This window comes from Ascaphus truei, chromosome 18, assembly GCF_040206685.1.
Source record: "Ascaphus truei isolate aAscTru1 chromosome 18, aAscTru1.hap1, whole genome shotgun sequence".
Classification (NCBI taxonomy): Eukaryota; Metazoa; Chordata; class Amphibia; order Anura; family Ascaphidae; genus Ascaphus; species Ascaphus truei.
In genome coordinates, this window is record NC_134500.1 from 24,215,816 (window position 1) to 24,234,075 (window position 18,260).

General features: G+C 47.1%; 1 protein-coding gene across 1 annotated transcript in view; it reads left to right on the forward strand.

Moving 5' to 3' along the window:
- LOC142469268 (proprotein convertase subtilisin/kexin type 5-like) overlaps positions 1-18,260 on the forward strand; it is a 166,797-nt gene that overhangs the window by 10,568 nt on the left and 137,969 nt on the right. The window contains exon 3 of the mRNA XM_075576206.1: positions 4,232-4,300. Within this exon, the coding sequence (XP_075432321.1) occupies positions 4,232-4,300 (69 nt within the window). The remainder of the gene's footprint in view (positions 1-4,231; positions 4,301-18,260) is intronic.

An 18,260-nucleotide genomic window follows, 5' to 3' on the forward strand; every position in this document is an offset into this window, starting at 1 on the left:
ATTATTATTTTTTAACCATTCCTTAGCATGAAAATCTATGAAACTATGATCTCTGACAAATGTAACTGTCGGTTAACAAGTTTCTTTAATATGACGCAGTTGTGGGCACAAAACAAAATAGCACTTGATCAAAGTCCTATTTTCTTGGTGTTGATATATTAATCCCTTTGTTGCCAACTGAAATCATACCTGGGAAAATAATTTAACAACTATTGCGTGACGTACAGTATTGTCTTTAACGCTAAAACCCTCAGCAATCAGACACCCGTTGTGATCTTGTAATGATATACCTTTTCCAAAGAGCAGAACATATGTATTTGATTACAGGGGCAGTAAAGAATGACTTGGTAAGTATACTCTTCTCAACTTAATTTATACAGGGATTAAAGAGTCAAACATTCCTTGCTTTGTTCCTTTGAAATTGAGAAAATAGGGACATTACACATTTTGCAGATATAGGATATTACATATAATCAGTGTTCGACAAACCTATACATTTGCTCGCCACGGGCAAGTGGATTTAACCCCCGGGCGAGTAAATATTGGCCCAAGCAGCACACGTTTGGTACTAGGTGGCGAGTAGATTTTTTTGTGTGGCGAGTAGATTTTTTGGTGATTTGTCAACCACTGCTATAATCCTTATCAAACTACAGTTTAGCATATTCAAAATGACTTGCTCAGTGATAGTTTCACAGTGAAACCTCCATTTATGTAGTTTACTATGTAAAAGAACGCTTTCAGGATGCTTATAGTCTGTGTGCATCTGATTTATTGTTAGAAATGAGTAACCTACAGTATGTTAATAATTCGAATTTCTTCTTTGGTCTGACATTATCATGGGGGTTATAAACCAAAGTCAGTTTGAGAATTGTCATTTTTTTGTTAGGTTAACATCTACTAAAATGCTGCATAAACATGTTAAACAATCCAGTTTTAAAACACAGTGATGGTCCGTTATCAGTCTGCCAGCAACAAAACTGGGGAACATTTGGAACTAAATAACTGCACCCCATTTACCAAAGCAAAAAATCCCATTGATTTCCACTTCCACCGTAGATAACCAGTTTGGACATTTATCCCCCTAGTGGCAGGGTGAAGTCAGGTACTGATAATTATGCATGGGAAACGTACATCTGAGTCTTTCATCCAGCACTCAGAAGGTTAACCCAGTAAGACTACTTGGGCAATCAGGAAGTTGAGACAAAACAATTTATATTGGAAGTGGCATTGGCCTTTTTGTGTTTTCTGTTTAAAGTAAGCTGAGACAGCTGACAACCAGCTTGATAAGGAGGCAACTACCGTGTAGTAGGTGGCTGACTCAGACTACAGAGCTGTCCTGTGCAAGTGCCTATCCAGAAGGATTTCCTAAACGCTCTCTAGGGACAGACATTCCCAATTAAAGATACAGTAATATTGTTCCATAACTATTGTGGTATATGTTTAGGGGTTTGGAAGGTCTTAAGGATATCCCTGCTTCAGCACAGGTGGCTCAATCAGTAGCTGTCAATGACATTGCCTCTGATTGAGCCACCTGTGCTGCAGCAGGGATATCCTTCAAACCTCACATATTAGTGGCCCAAGTGAACCCTTTGATCTGGAGTATCTCAGCTGCAAACATGGGGCAAAAGCAGTGAACTAGATTTCTCATAGGAAAACCCCGTTGTTTTTAGCAAACATGGTGCAGTTTTTTGCACTGCTTTTGCCCCAGTTTTGCAGCCAGGAGACTAGTACAGGTGTAGCCCGATTAACTGTCTTCAGAGCCGCAGAATGAAAAGCAAAACGCTGTGGCTGGGGGGCCCACTAAAAGCCGCGGCTGCCGGCGCCGAAGGCCCGTTCTTTCTAAAGGGACACCCGCAGAAAGATGCGCAGCGGTCAGGGTTCCCGCTGCATCATTAAGTCTGGCTACATCTGGAAATAGACCGTTAAAGTGCCTGCTAAATTATTAATAGATGCTTGACCACAAACATCATTTTCAGTGCTGTGATATAATAAAATACCATTTTGAATGGGTGAGAGAGGGTGACTGCGTGGTGAGCTTGAACCAACGCAAAGCCTCTCAAATTCAGTATCTGAATCTGGCAAAATACATTTCTATGCAAAAAAGCACAACCTTTCCAAAGAACGCCATTGCCTTTTCTGCGCTGCTAAGATAAGATAGCTCAGGTCGAGAATAACTTTTTATTGAAAAAAAAAAAAATTCATCACTTCTGCTTATTATCTGTGGGATAAACACTGCAAGTACACCTAATACATCAAACAGGTTGAATCTGCATATTAAATCGTAATAAAAGCAATTTAGCTCAAAATGGCGTGCACTATACTGCATAGCCATGGTACATTTTAAACTATTAAAATAATCACTTCATCATACAGGGTTTCCCCTGTGCATGCCTAAAAATAATTAATAGACCATTTGTGTATTGTCATTTCTCTGTAAGATTCAAAACTGTCACTGCTATACAAACCAATGTTATTAACGTTATTGATGGAAGCAGCTTTCATACAGTAGATATATCACTAAAGACTCCGTTATACAGTACATGCCTAAATGAGCAGTTTAATTCTGAACAAAGAATCTGAAGCCTGAGGAAAAAATAACATATCACTACATGATCCTTCTTAATCCTTATCACTGGCTCAGAGGCTGTAAAGAATAAAAAAAAAAAGCCCACAGATGCAGTTAAATGGAAACAGGAGGAGCGGACAGGCTTAAAGTCTTATTTCAAACACCCAGATTACTCCTCGTTTGTGATTTAAAAATAGTGGTCGGACCATATATTGCACTGAAAATGTCCACATATCCAATCATAACAAATCACAGATTTGTTTACCAAGAAACCTAACAAAAAACATGAGCTGTTTTGCCCCTAATCAATATGCTATGAGAAGGTCTTCCCCTTGCAGAGCAAGATTCCAGCTCCATCGGAGATACAATCTTTCTCAGCCTGAGGAAGACAGATTCACAGCATATGGGAGGAGGGCATTTGTCTGAAGCAGGCATGTTGATCAGCCCAAACCCTACGATTCTTTGGGTGGATTTGTCCTTGTTGGGACATTTTTGCTGTTTGCGAATATATAGAATGTTGCAAATATGGGAATCCCGTATATGCAGATGTTCTACACGTGTCTAGTGCCTGAAACATGGCACTTGTGACTTCACGCTTTCAAGGGGTCACGGTGTGTTTACACACATTGTAATGACACAGTTAAGTACTTCCACAGAATTCACGGCGCTGGCATTGTGACCATGTGATCGTGATGTCCTCTAGATATGAGCAAAACAGTAACGTCCCAAGTGCCACAGGATGCCTAGCCCTTATGATGTTCAGTGTGCATCACATACAGTAGGTCCCCTATGGAGATAGCAAGAATAGTAATACTTTATTTCCTAAAAATAGCAACCACCCCCCCCCCCAAGAAAAATATATGAAGTCTTACAATAACCCGATACTTCATGTTGTGCTGAATTCTTTCTCACTGTTTATTTTTTCAAAATCTTAATTTTTTTGCTGAGTTTTCACCTGTTTAATATTTCGTTGGCAACAGCTGTTATCATGGCAACCTCTGTTGTCTTAATGAGTATGAATAGCAGTGGGCCATTTTAACGACCCGGGGACACACACTTTCAGTATCGGATATACTGTGTCCAGAATGCAACGACAGAATTATTTCAAAAAGGGTGGGATTGCTACAAACAGCAGCTGAACTGCATGCCAGTGGTAAAAAGAAAAGAGAGGTAGATCATATCATTGTTTTAAGCCATGTATTGTAATGGTGTTTGAAATTGTTATTTTTCCAGAATAAACAATAATACTTAGCGTCCACTAAACACAATTTAAAGTATTTTCCAGCACAAATATATTCTGCATTACAATTCGATTAGTAGGGTGGAAAATTGTGTATTGTTGATAGTGGGTGGTTTTGCTGATATTTTGTGTTTTTTGACATATCTAGTACTACATACACTCAGTATCAGATAAAATGATACAAGTACCTCTCATACGAGTTGTGTTCAGGAAGATGTGCTTTTACATCAAAGTACCTTATTAATAATGTACTGCAATGATAGTTTATCCCACAGACTTGATTTGTCTTATTTTCAATGACTCGTGAGATTAGGGCTAATGCAAGCTTGTTGGCACAGTCAAAGACAATTAAATAGTTTTCTAGTAGCTGTGAGGTTGAAAACATTTTACTTTTAATGCCTGTATTTCATGTATAATCTATACAGGTCAAGTTGAAGATCCTGAAACTGGAGAGTGTTTGGATTGCGAATCTGGATGCAAAATCTGTGCAGTAGGTAAGTCTTCTTACCGACACGATTACATATGTATGTCCTAATCTTATTTATATAGCGACAACCGTATACGCAGCGCAGCATTACAATAAGAGGTCAATAATGTACATTACAAACAATGGGAATACGTGCAACAGGCAGATGACAACTTAAGCCGCGCTTGTAGTGACGGCGACACGACTGATGACGTCACCTGTCGCCGTCGCCAATCGCTAGAGTTGCACTTTAGTTTTGGGCGACGTCGCTGGCTGCAAGGCTAGCGACGTCAAAAAAGGGGCGGGCAGAGGCACGGAGAGGCTCCCGATTGGCCGCAAGGGAAGACCGTAGCCAAAAAAATCAAATAACAGTGACTAACAATTTTTTGGTAGCACTGTCGCTCCGTTGCTGTCGCGTGCACTATAAGCGCACGCGACGGTGACAATGCATTTGTTTTGCCGCGACGGTGCCATCACATCACCGTCGCCGGCACTATAAGCGCAGCCTTAAGGCTAAAGGAGACCCTGCCCCACAGAGCTTACAATCTAAGTGTTAAGATGGGAGGCTTACAGCACATTAGGAGTAAAAAGTGCATTAAAACATGCTGTGTTTAAATATACACACATACAACCACACATTTACTGTACATACAGATGTAGCCAGATTTACCGCCCCCAGTGCCGCGGATGAAATGCAGAAAAGCCACGTGCTGGGGGAGGTGGCTGCCACGATGGTGCTGGGGGAGATGGCTGCCACGATGGTGCTGGGGGAGGTGGCTGCCACGATGGTGCTGGGGGAGGTGGCTGCCACGATGGTGCTGGGGGAGATGGCTGCCACGATGGTGCTGGGGGAGGTGGCTGCCACGATGGTGCTGGGGGAGGTGGCTGCTACGATGGTGCTGGGGGAGGTGGCTGCCACGATGGTGCTGGGGGAGGTGGCTGCCACGATGGTGCTGGGGGAGGTGGCTGCCACGATGGTGCTGGGGGAGGTGGCTGCCACGATGGTGCTGGGGGAAGTGGCTGCCACGATGGTGCTGGGGGAGGTGGCTGCCACGATGGTGCTGGGGGAGGTGGCTGCCACGATGGTGCTGGGGGAGGTGGCTGCCACGATGGTGCTTAGTGGAGTAGCCTTTTGACTTGCAGTATATACCTCTCAAAACACTCCTCAATACAACAAATGGGGCCAGATACTCAGTTTCCTTAAGTGACTTAATGTGACATTAGACCTTGAAACATACCTTGATAGGCCAATAACATCATTTGAAGTCATGTTTCCTCCCGCAAAAAGCTTTGCGTTACTTACAACGGCCGTTAGTGATCATGAGACACAGAAGAGGCATTCAACACGACATAGTGTATCCACTAACGTCTGTGACGGTTCACGCACGGACTTAACATGACGTTGGTTAAGTCACAAGCCTCCTGACGAAGCACGTAGTGTGAATCGCGTGGAGGTTGCGACAGGTCACTCTGCGCGTATGCTGTTAGGCTGAGGCGGGAGCTTGCAGGAAGTCCGTGCGGTGGCAACATCTCTGCGGTGGCAACATCTCTGCGGTGGCGTAGTCCGGACCCCCTTACGCTCACCAGCGGGACCCGTTCGGCACTTCAGTGTGTCTCCGCCTCCCCCTTTCAGACCCAGACATTTGTTCAGCCTCACTACTAGCATCATCTGGTTACTAGCATCCATGATTTTGAGCATTTATGTCTTTTTATTCATTTGTAATTATAGTGTTTAGATCTAGTCCTTTAGATAGATCTACTTGTGATTTTATGTGGTCATCCTGCATTATTATAAGTGTGTGTATGTATACTGAGGTGGGGTTGGCTCCCCTCAGTTGATGCCCCTTTTTCATTTTTTTGGTTTTAATAAATATATATATATTTTTACATATTCTAATCCCTGGTGCGCATTGTGTGCATTCTTTTTCTTAAGTCATGAGCCTACCTAAACTTGGCATTACTCACATCGACACCCTGAAAATTGGTGGTGGAGGAGAAGAAAAGTAAATTTTCAGAGTCTGAAAAACTCAGATGGGAGTAAGATATACTTAACGTGATGTTATCTGAAGCTAACATGAAGTTGTGCTACAATAATAACGTGACGTTACGCCTACGCGAATAAGATGTAGAACGGGCATTGGTTTTGCATAGAATTGGCTTTGAGGATATGCGACAACCTCAGGGGAAATGGCGTCTGTTCCTGTTTTAGGTAACGTCGTGTTATGAGCCCTGATTTAACAGCTTTGGGATGTCGCTCTTGGGGCCAGATGAACTAAACTCTGTTAAATCATAACGCCTATCTACTAAAGCAAATAACCTAACGTTAACCCAGGGCTACTCCTTAAATAACGTGTAGCGGGGGGCTTCCGGTGACGTCACGAGACATGGCCGCGTTCTAGGAGACTCCCGTGGACCCCGGAGCATAACTACAGGAATAGGCACTTTTCCCCTGACCTTTCCGGACCCAGCTCCGGCGCACTGCAGAGCCCCTGACAGCCTGATTCGGGCGATCCGACGGGCAGCTCGGGGAGACCCCCCTGTGAGGCGCGGGCCCGACGGCGAGAAGGGGCGGCGTGGCACTGTGAGCCCCGTGAGGTCTGAAGCCGGGGAATCGGAGGCAGAAGGGGACGGAGCTCCCCCTGCTCCTGCAGTGAAAGGTACGCTCGCAGCAGCCTCCCGCGGCGCGAGCGGTGAAGGAGGAATAAATAAATAAATAAATCCAAGATCGGGGGAGCTGGGAGGGGGGGAGCGCTGGGAGGAGGTGAGCGCTGGGAGGAGGTGAGCGCAGGTGTAGTGACTGAGAGGGAGAGGCGGCCATCTTAGAGGGACCCCACACGGAGGTACCAACACCCCACAAAGTGCAGTAATAACAAAGTCCCTGCCTAGGGAAGAATTCCCACTGCTACCAGAAGCACTAAGTCTCACACTAATGCAGCTGCCCTGACACAACACCACAGAATAAATAAATAAATAACTTTGCCCCCATAAGGACCCCCAGGTGCCTGCACCGTCCTTACGTCTCGCCCCCCCTGGACCACCACCTTTCCTCTAACGCTTACGGCTCCAAGCAAACATTCCTAGAAGGGGGAACACCGCGACAATGCAGTCGCGTCAGAAAAAAGCCTCAACTCCGGCGGTAACTAAATACTTTCCGCCGACGCAGAGAAGCCCAGGCGCAACGCCTGACAACCAAGACAGCGCTAACGCACGCGGCTCCCCCACCTCTGCAAGCGACCGACACGGCCGTGGAGAGGTAATAACAAAAGAATACCTTGAGGATTTTATGACATCCCTCCACAACAAACTCCATTCCTCACTGCAACAGGATCTCAAGACTGCCGTCACGGAGCTCAAGGGGGAGATATCAGGCCTGACCGAGAGAACCACCGAGCTCGAGACAAAACAGGGAGAGACTCTACAGAGGTTAATGGAGGCCGAAGACGAAGTATTTCGGCTGGGGGAAGAAGTGGCGGGCCTAAAAGACGCGATAGAAGACCAGGAGAACAGGGACAGGAGACAGAACCTGCGGATCCGCAACGTCCCTGAGACTGTTCTCCCCGATCTCATCCGGCCGTACCTACTGGAACTCTTCTCCTCCCTATGTGGAGATGTGGAACCCAGAGACATGGAGATAGATCGGGCCCACCGAGCCCTTGGTCCCAGGTCGGAGGATCCGAATAGAAGAAGAGACCTGATTGTAAAATTCCACAGCTACACCACCAAGGAACGAATCCTGACAGCTTGCCGAGAAAAAGGAGACATTACCTTCCAAGAGGGAAGAATACAAGTCTACAGCGACCTGTCCAAAATCACCGTTAACAGGCGAAAGGAACTCAAACCTTTAACGCTGCTCCTGCGAGAAAGTGGTGTCCGCTACAGGTGGGGATTTCCATTTAGATTAACGGCCAGCAAAAATGGGAAATTCTTAACCCTGAGGCGCCCGGAGGAGATGGCGGCGTTCGCAAGAGCACTAGGCCTCACTCCCCCGCCCTCTTGGGGATCAGAGGAGAGTCCAAGCCGAGATGCTGAAGAGGAGGGCGGGCCTAGCCGCCCCTCCCGCAGAACCGCTGCTCCAACCCAAGCGCAGGCAAAAAGAAAGTAAAGGAATACCCAAACTAACCTCCTTATTCCCAGTTGGCCGTTGCCGTAGATCTATCCCAGCACTGAGCGGATGCAACCGCCTGCAGTGATCACTGAAGAGGAGACGCAGATACGCCTGCTAGCGGCCGTCTACCCCGTGGAGTTCACCTGAACGTCGAAATAAAATCCCCAGCAGCACAGTCGGCCCACCTACATCATGGAGTGAGATCACTTGAAAGACAGCACGCCCCTGAGAGCCGAACTCACGCATGAGGACCACTCCGCTGAGTGCACCTCGACGACGCACCCAGTACCCAGATCTCATTGGAGACCCACCTGCACCACCATAAAAGACCTACACGAGCGGTCCAAGGAGCGGAGCCGAAGGGGGGACACCAGTTGCGGCTTTTGGGTGGGGAGGGGGGCGGGGATCCCGGGGGGGGGGGCTTGCTTGAGGCCGAGGGGGCCCCCTCGCTTATGGAGAACTGACGAGAGGAAGCCGTGGCGCTGGCTGCAGAGAGCCGTCCCCGTTCCTGGAAACGGTCTGTGGGGGGGGGCGGGGGGATGGGATCCGGACGGGGCCTGTCTCCATGGTCTACGCAGAAGGACTGTCGACTACTCATATGTTACAGGTGTATCTGGCCCCCCCCTGCCTATGGTTGGGTCCCGCCTCCCCTTTCCCCCCCGCCCCCCCCCTTTCCCCCCCCCCTCCCCCCCCTCCTCCCCTCACCCTCCCTTCCCCCCCTCCACTCCCTCCCTCTCCCCTCCCTCTCCCCTCCCCCCCCTCCCCCCCTCCCCTCCTCCCCCTCCCTCCCCCTTCCTCCCCTCCCTCCCCCTTCCTCCCCTCCTCCTCCCCCCCCCCTCCCCTCCCTCCCCCTTCCTCCCCTCCTCCTCCCCCCCCTCCCCCTCTCCTCTCCCCTCCCTCCCCCCTCCTCCCCTCCTTTCCCCCCTCCCCCCTCACCCCCCCTCCTTCCTTTCCCCCCCTACCCCCTCTCTCCCCCCCCCTACCCCCTCCCCCCCTCCTTCCTTTCCCCCCCCTCCCCCTCTCCCCCCCTACCCCCTCTCCTCCCCCTACCCCCCTCCCCCTCCTCCTGCCTCTCCCCCCCCTCCCCCTACCCCCCCACCCCTTCCTTTCCCCCCCCCCCTACCCCCTCTCCCCCCCCCCCTACCCCCTCTCCCCCCCCCTACCCCCTCCCTCCCCCCTACCCCCCCTCTTTTTCCCTCCCCCTCCTCCTGCCTCTCCCCCCCTCCCCCTCCCCCTCCCCCCCCACCCTTCCTTTCCCCCCCCCTACCCCCTCTCCCCCCCCCCCCTACCCCCTCTCCCCCCCCTTACCCCCTCCCTCCCCCCTACCCCCCCTCTTTTTCCCTCCCCCCTCTCCTCCCCCCTCACCCCCCCTCCCCTCCTGCCGCAAACAAGAGTTCGACCAAGTCCTACAGACAGCCCTCCTCTGCCGACAAATCGGCCCCACAGAATAGGCACTGTATAAGATAGCTGTGTGTTCATTATGGCTTATGCTTGTTAGAGTTAAAAAGTTAAATAGGATGTTATTGTCGAAACGTTTATCCAGAGGGAATCGTTATAACTGATCAGCCATGTGGGGAAACTAACGCCTGCGTTACCTGAATGTATGCTTATGTAAAAGATCATCTGTCCCACTCGATCATCATAGGCCACTCCGGCCCCACTATGAGGCACCCTCCCCCCGCCCCCCCCCCCCCCCCTCTGTCTCTACCCTTCTCCCTGTTGGCTATATACACATAGGGAAAAGGATTTTGAAAAAACCATTAAGGGGTCCACACCCTCCTGGACGAGCCAGTCTGTACTCCCGGGTCTACCCCCCAAGGACCCTAAGTCCGAATGCCGGTATGCAATTCCGGCTACACCCCATTGGGGGCGCCCACAGGCCCCCATCCTTTTTCTCTCTGCCTGCTGGTGCTGTCCCAGCAGTCCTTTACCCTTCCCGTCCACCCTATCCCCCACCACCCCCCCGACACCGCTGACCCAGGTCCAGACAACAAGTCACCCTCTTCCGCCAGAGATGTTCTTTCCTATCCCGCAGGCACAGTAATCGGTCACGGTCCCCCGGTTGGGAAAGGGGTGATCCGCAAAGGCCCCTCCAGAGATAACAAAAATGGCTAACCAGGCCCCAATCAAAGTTATCTCCCTTAACGTTAAAGGACTACAGAGCCATAGGAAGAGAAAACTAGCCCTCCAGGAGATGAAAAGATCCCAAGGAGATATCATCTTTCTCCAGGAGACACACTTCACAGACCACGAGCTGCCTAAAATATTTAATAATACATTCCCGCTGGGCTATTATTCCTCGTTCAGTAGCAAGAAACGAGGGGTAGCCATTTTAATCCGCCAGGGAACCCCATTCAATTTTGTCAAAAAAGTTTCAGACCCAGGGGGTAGATTTCTTGTGGTATATGGCTCACTAGCAGGCACGGCGATCGCCCTGGTCAACCTCTATGCACCAAACGAGAACCAAGCAGAGTTCTTGAAAACAGTCCTAAACACAATTGACCCTACCTACCTATCCTCATTGATAGTGGGGGGAGACCTAAACATGGCCTTAAACCCACAGGAGGATAAGACACTCCCTTTTGACCGCCCACACACGGTACTATCCCTAAAGATGGGAACAGCATTTAGAGCAATTATCAAAGATTTTTCCCTAGTGGACGTTTGGAGATCCCAACATCAGGGCCAAAGGGACTATACCTTTTACTCCGCACCCCACCAGACCTATTCTCGCATTGACTACCTCTTTACAACCAAGAATGTCTTGGAGGCCTCCCAAAAAACGGATATAGGCCCGATCACATGGTCGGATCATGCCCCTATCTCTTTAACTCTCTCAGTTCCATTCACAAAGTCGAGCGCATTTAACTGGAAACTAAACGACTTGACAGAGAAAATAATCAAACTAGAACAGCAACACAAATCCAACCCCTCGGGGAAAATATACAAAACCTTAACTTCCGCCAGAAACGAGTTGAAAAAGATCCAACTCGAGGATGTCGAAAAAGCCCTTCGATGGACTAACCAGAGATACTATGATAAGGGCAACAAAGCTGACAGACTATTGGCCAGTAAATTAAGAGGGGTACAAAAGAGGTCCCAAATAACTGCGATCAAGAACAGGTCAGGTCACATATTATATAATGACAGACACATTGCGGAGGAATTCACCAAATTTTATACCAAATTATACAACCTCAGAACTCAAGAGGAAAATAATAGAGCATCAAGGCTTACGGCAGTTTCAAACTATTTAGATAGCTGCAACCTCCCATCCTTAACAGAGAAAGACACTGAATGGGAAAATTACAAAAGAGGAATTGGCAGACGCGGTAAAAGCTCTAAAACTATCCAAAGCCCCCGGCCCTGATGGATTCACAAACGCCTACTACAAGAGGTTTCTCCCGTCCCTATCTCCTTACCTGCTGGACTTGTTCAACTCCTTTATGGAAGGTGACCCCATACCAGCATCAATGTCATTGGCTAACCTAGCAATAATCCATAAAGAGGGGAGAGACCCAATGCAATGTGGGAGTTACCGCCCCATATCGCTGTTGAACAACGACCTTAAGCTATACAGCAAAATACTAGCGAACAGATTAAACCCCATTCTACCCAGACTAATCCATAACGACCAAGTGGGATTTGTCTCAGGCCGCCAGGCCTCGGACAACACCCGCAAAATTATAAATATAATAGATCACATTAACCTTACAAACACCAAGGCAGTTCTCCTGAGCTTGGACGCAGAGAAGGCGTTTGACAGAATCAATTGGCTATTCCTAGACAAGACCTTACAAAAATTTGGTTTCAGGGATTCATTCCTAGAGGGGGTCCGAGCACTGTACCAAAATCCATCAGCAGCAATCAAACTCCCGGGAGGTACAGCGCAAAGATTTACAATAACAAATGGTACAAGGCAGGGCTGTCCCTTATCCCCTCTTCTCTTTGCCCTGACAATCGAACCCCTGGCGGCCAAAATACGCGAGAGCACAAATATCCAGGGCGTACCAATTGGCGATACAAATTACAAAATCTCGCTCTTTGCCGACGACATAATACTGTCCCTAACTCACCCCCAAACATCGCTCCCCAATCTTCATAAAGAATTGGTGGAGTTCGGCAAAATTTCGGACTACAAAATTAATAATGACAAATCAGAAGCCCTAAACTTAAATGTATCAGAATCGGAAATCAACTTACTAAAACTGAACTTTAATTATAGATGGAGTTCCTCATACATTAAATATCTGGGAGTGAATGTATCAGGTAACTACCAGTCATTGTACAAATATAATTACCCGGCTTTATTCGGGAAAATCAAAAAAGACCTGGACAAATGGAAAGATTACCAGATCTCATGGATCGGAAGGATGATCTCAGTAAAAATGAATATACTCCCCAGATTGCTATACTATTTCCAGACACTCCCGATCCATATTCCCAGCCCTGAACTTAAAAACATCCAGAATAGAATGTTTAATTTTATCTGGAAGGGCAAAAGGCCCAGGGTTGCCAGATCGGTCCTCCTGACGCCAAGAGAAAGAGGGGGCCTGGGTGTCCCAGATATCACAAAGTATTATTTAGCGGCCCAATTGAGGCAAGCCGTAGTGTGGAACGCAGACCCGGGTCTCTATTGCTGGCGAGATATTGAATCCCACTACGTAAAAACGCCTTCTCTGCAGGCCCACCTTTGGTGCATAGACAAGGGGGATAGACCACCCCGTAGGTTCGACCTTGGTGCCACCAGACACACCTGGGAAGTTTGGCGGAAATGCAGATCAAAGTTTAAACTAACTGCTCCGGGCTCGCTGCTTATTCCGATCCACAACAATCCTCATTTCCCCCCAGGATGTGAACCAAAACAATTCGACTACTTCCATCTGAAGGGGGTTAGGGTGGTCGCCGACCTATTGAGCGATGGAAGGCTGCTGAACTTCCAAGAATTACGAACAAAACACGAGGCCCCAGAATTGAGTCCATTTAAGTATCTCCAAATTAGACATTATCTCCAAAAATTGTCCCCAAAATTTGAGTATCCTCCCCTCACCAACTTTGAGAGGCTCTGCCGAACTTGTACACATCAAAAAGCATTGATCTCTAACATATACGCTGGTATGGAGAGATCAGCAGGCCCCTCCACTCATGACTACATGTCCAAGTGGGAGGCGGAACTGAGTATAGATATAGATAGAGAAGACTGGGAGGATATATGGGACGCTGCTTCAGGAACTTCCATCTGTACCACGACAAAAGAGAATATCTACAAAATCATGTTCCACTGGTATCTTACCCCAGTTAGATTAAAGCAAATCTACCCCCTGGCCTCAGATCTATGTTGGAGAGGCTGTGGACAGAGAGGAGACATGGCCCACATTTGGTGGTCATGCCCAAAAATCCAAACATTTTGGCTTTCTATTCAAATTTTAATCCGAGAGGTAACTAGCCTCACATTAGACCCAGATCCACTGACCTTCCTCCTGGGCAGGCCAATAGAGGAAATTGACCGCCCGGTAGGAAAATTAATCTCCTCCATCCTTACCGCGGCTAGGTGTGCTGTGGCATTCTCCTGGAAAAAGATCTCTCCCCCCTCCATTCAGGCAGTTAAGAGAAGAATAGATGATGTAATGCTCATGGAACGTCTGACGGCGTTTCTCAAACGCAAGACTGCAAGTCACTACAAAATTTGGGAACCCTGGGAGATTCACTGACACCCAAGAGAATCTGATAGAAGAAATGATGACCATTCAAACCTCAGCCTGAAGGACGCTAGGGTCGGCGGGGTGGGGGAGGCTCACCCCTCACCCCCCCCATCTCTATACCCACCCCCCCCTTCCCCTCTATCCCCCCCCTCTCTTTTTCAGACCTCTCGCTCCCCCGGTCACCCGGTGACCCAGAGGTCGCGCCACTCTTGGCGGTACACCCCCCCCCCCCTCCAACATGGAAAATTTGAAAATCAGAGTGTATTAGGAAATTGAGATGTGATATATGCCTGTAAATTTGCCTGTTTCCTAATAAAAATGTTAAAAAAAATAAAAAAATAACGTGTAGCAGGGTACTCCTCCCTGGCAGTGGTCCCCTCGCGTGGGAGGGTTTAGTGAGCTGTGTTGGCCATGTTGTGGTTGGCGCAGCCACATAGGGATACTACAAAAAAGGAAGCGCTCTAACTAAATTAAAGTCCAAACTTGAAAAAGGTAGATGTGGTGCAGCGTGAAGAGTCGAATTGTTCCCAATTCCCAGCAGCAATAGATGTCCAAAATAATCAGCGCACCTCGTTTCATATGAAGGAAAGAAAGAAGAAAAAGAGCACAATAGTGAAGCAAGTTCACAACACAATGCTTATATCTGTAGATGGTGAGATATGATCTTACATTTCAGTGCCTGTCTCAGGCATGTAAAGGTATCTTTAGGCGTCCTCACCAGCAACCGGGAGGACCAGTTTCACTGAAGCACCAGGAACCGGAAGTGACGTAGAACGCTGACTAGTTCGGCAAGTGACTGTCGCGGACACCGGAGGTTGCGGAACATCATGAACTGCTCTGTGCCCATATTTTAATACTGTGTTGTGAAATCACATTCCTGATATTTTATATAAAAGCAGAACCTTGAAAAAAGAAGTCTTTTGAATATTGTGATGACTTCATGGTGGTGAGGACGCCTAAAGATACATTTCAGTGCCTGTCTCAGGCATGTAAAGGTAAGTGCATATCTCACCATCTACAGATATAAGCATTGTGTTGTGAACTTGCCTCACTATTGTGCTCTTTTTCTTCTTTCTTTCCTTCATATGAAACGAGGTGCGCTGATTATTTTGGACATCTCATCTGCAGCCACATAGGGACTGTGTAAGTCAGCGGCCATCTTGAGGTTGGCGCTGCAGGAAGAGGAGGTCCTGTTGTTCAGGATTTCCTCCGTGGACTGGAGGTGGCGTGCTCAGCCCTGACAGAGCCGGCAAAGGGAGAGGTAGTGTCCAGGGAGCTAGTCAAGCCCCATGTACTAGGCCAGACCTGTTTCCCGGAGGCCCCAGCTTAGTTCCCCTACACCGTAGTGGAGTGTTGTAGGGCTGGCCAATAGTAAGGGACTTGCCCCTTAGTGTGCGGACAATTCAGTGGAACAGACGGAACCACGGCGGAAGATTCCCCAGGCCTGGTGGAATTACAGCGCGGTGCTACCGGACGTAAGGCGAGACGGGGATTGTGTCGGAGGCCCTGCATTGTGGATTCACGGATGCGACTTGTCTCAATATAGCCTGGTGTACCCGGTTACCCAAGAAGATACCCACGTGCACCAACACCACACGGGGAGGGTAACGCTACCCTCACATATATTTCTGGGAGGGACTTTTCTGATAGTCGTTGGGTTTCCAGTGCCCAGGGCACTCAGTAGTTTGGGGATGGTTACTGTGATTGTGTGTGTATACTGTATTGCTGAGTCTATGGAACCATAGTAAATATGTTGCATATACTTTGTCTGGATTGTGGTTATTGGAGGTATACCGTATAGGTATACCAGTTCCCGTGAGGGGCTATCCTGCCAACACAGGGATCCTCACGGGTGGAGGTGCTGCACCAGCTACCCCAGGCTCCCCAAGTACAGAGGCTTAGGCCACTTGTAAGCCTAACAGGTTAGCACCATAACACCTGTATCAGCCAAATCTCCCTGAGGAAGAGGGAAGGGGTGTCACAAACGTATAATTACTTTTGTTTCTGGCCGTCAGTGCTAATGACATGCAGAAGTGTTGTTCCCCGAACATCGCATATCCACTAAAGGCTGTTATGGTATGCACAGAGATTTCCCTGCCTCTCCCCCCTCCTCCTGCATTGTAAGACATTCCGTCTTGTCTGCTCAATACACTGGGATTTACTACCTGCACGCTTAGGCTGTTGCATACCTTGGCAGTGACGACCCCACAATTGAGATTTATCTCATACATGCTGTTTATTATTGGATCTCTTGTGAGTGCATGTCCAAGGGACCTTTTTTAATTTTGATTACATTTTCTCTACGGTATCACGCTATGGAGCTTGCGCTTCTCTTTTTTTTCTTTTTTCCCCTGTTATATCTATCTATCTATCTCACTTGGGACTATACTAAAAGAAGTCTCTGTATTTGTTGTACAGATGTTTTGGGAGGTATATAAGACAATGGTCTCTTCCTTTCACTCATTATTGAAAACCATTCGATGTTGCAGTAGTTGTTAATTTTGAGAACTCTATTAACTCAATTCAGGTTCATAATAACATCTTGTGCTCTAAAGCATAATTTTTCCCTTTGCTTCTCATCTTCAATTAAGCTTTGTTCTTGTATCACGAGTCTCAAGGCACAGAAGAGGTGCACTTATACAGACAGCTTCTATTAAACTATTTCAGGTTTCACATTATAACCATGAATTTTTCTGCCACCCTATGTTGTTATACTTTAAAATCCTTAATAATGATCTATCTCTGCTAATATATTTTGAATAAAGGCCCCAGACATCTGGTATTTTATTTTGTAAGAATGTGGGTCCTTAAACCCTTGTGGTTTGTTTGCACATAATACCGGACTATATTTTTCTATGTTGTTCTCTGTTGCATGTTTTCATTTTTTTTTAACCACTAAAACTTTTAGTTCTGAACTGATGTAAGTATATATTTTGGTAGAGAAATTAGGGCTCGATGAATACAGCTAGATCAGGGTCTCCCACTATGAGGAATGACTATCACCGCAGGTAGAGGGTTTGTTGCTTGCTGTGGTACAGAGAAGGACACAAGCGAAGGAATGATCACATTTTAGATTAAATCTGGGGGATTTATACCTTCATTTTTTTTTACCGAAAATATTTTTTAATCATTTCAATTGTGATTTAAACACAGTGAGCTGAAACTTGGAATGGGTTTCATTTCCTCTGGATGCTCCCTTTTTTTTCTGTTGTCACAGTGGGTTCAACAGGAGTTTGCACAGGCAGAGCGGCCTCTCCTCCTCTCTGATGTAATCAGGGGTTGCTAATCACAAAGAAAGCACTTGATTGACAATAACTTGCCCATTCAGATGGCCCCTAAGAATGCTAATTTGTAATTAATTACCAAACATGAAAAAAGCCAAAAGATCTTTGCTGTTAGCATAGTTAGATTTGTGTAAGCAAGACTGATTCTTTCCAAAAAAAATTGGGGTGGAGGGAGAAGCTGAGTGGGACTGCACATATAATGAAAATGTTTACTTTCCTGTAAATAATGAACATGATTTTCTGTGTAATATGTCCTATGCAAATCATGCTTATCGGATACTTATTGTTCAGCACTTAGATAACCAATATATGATGATAGTACATTAAAAACAAATATTGATTAAAAAAAAAAAATACTTGTTGACTTTGGGATTCACAAACAGACTTGTCACAATATAGATTAAACATTCCTAAGCATTTGATGATCATGGAAGTACAGATGCAGCAACGAGTATCCGAACACTTGCCTTTGAAAATCTGGGGCAATCTCCCAGTAATGCTGCAACATTTCTGTGACATTTCTGCAGACAGACTAATGGCCCATCGGATTAACACAGTGGGGGTCCCTGGCAGTCTTTCAGTTTGAATGGGACTGCCAGGGACCCCCGCTGTGTTAATCCGATGGGTAATTAGTCTGTCTGCAGAAATGTCACAGAAATGTTGCAGCATTACTGGGAGATTGCCCCAGATTTTCAAAGGCAAGTGTTCGGATACTCGTGGCTGCATCAGTAGTACACGTTTAAAAGTAGTTTCTGTTTCAATTTATTTTTAATAATGGCACCTATCACCTTCATTTAACCTATTAAATGCTGCTGCCATGGGTTCTCTTGGGGTCCAGGATGGACTACATAGCATTGGCAGATTTTAAACTATTAAAATGATGATTTAATCATACAG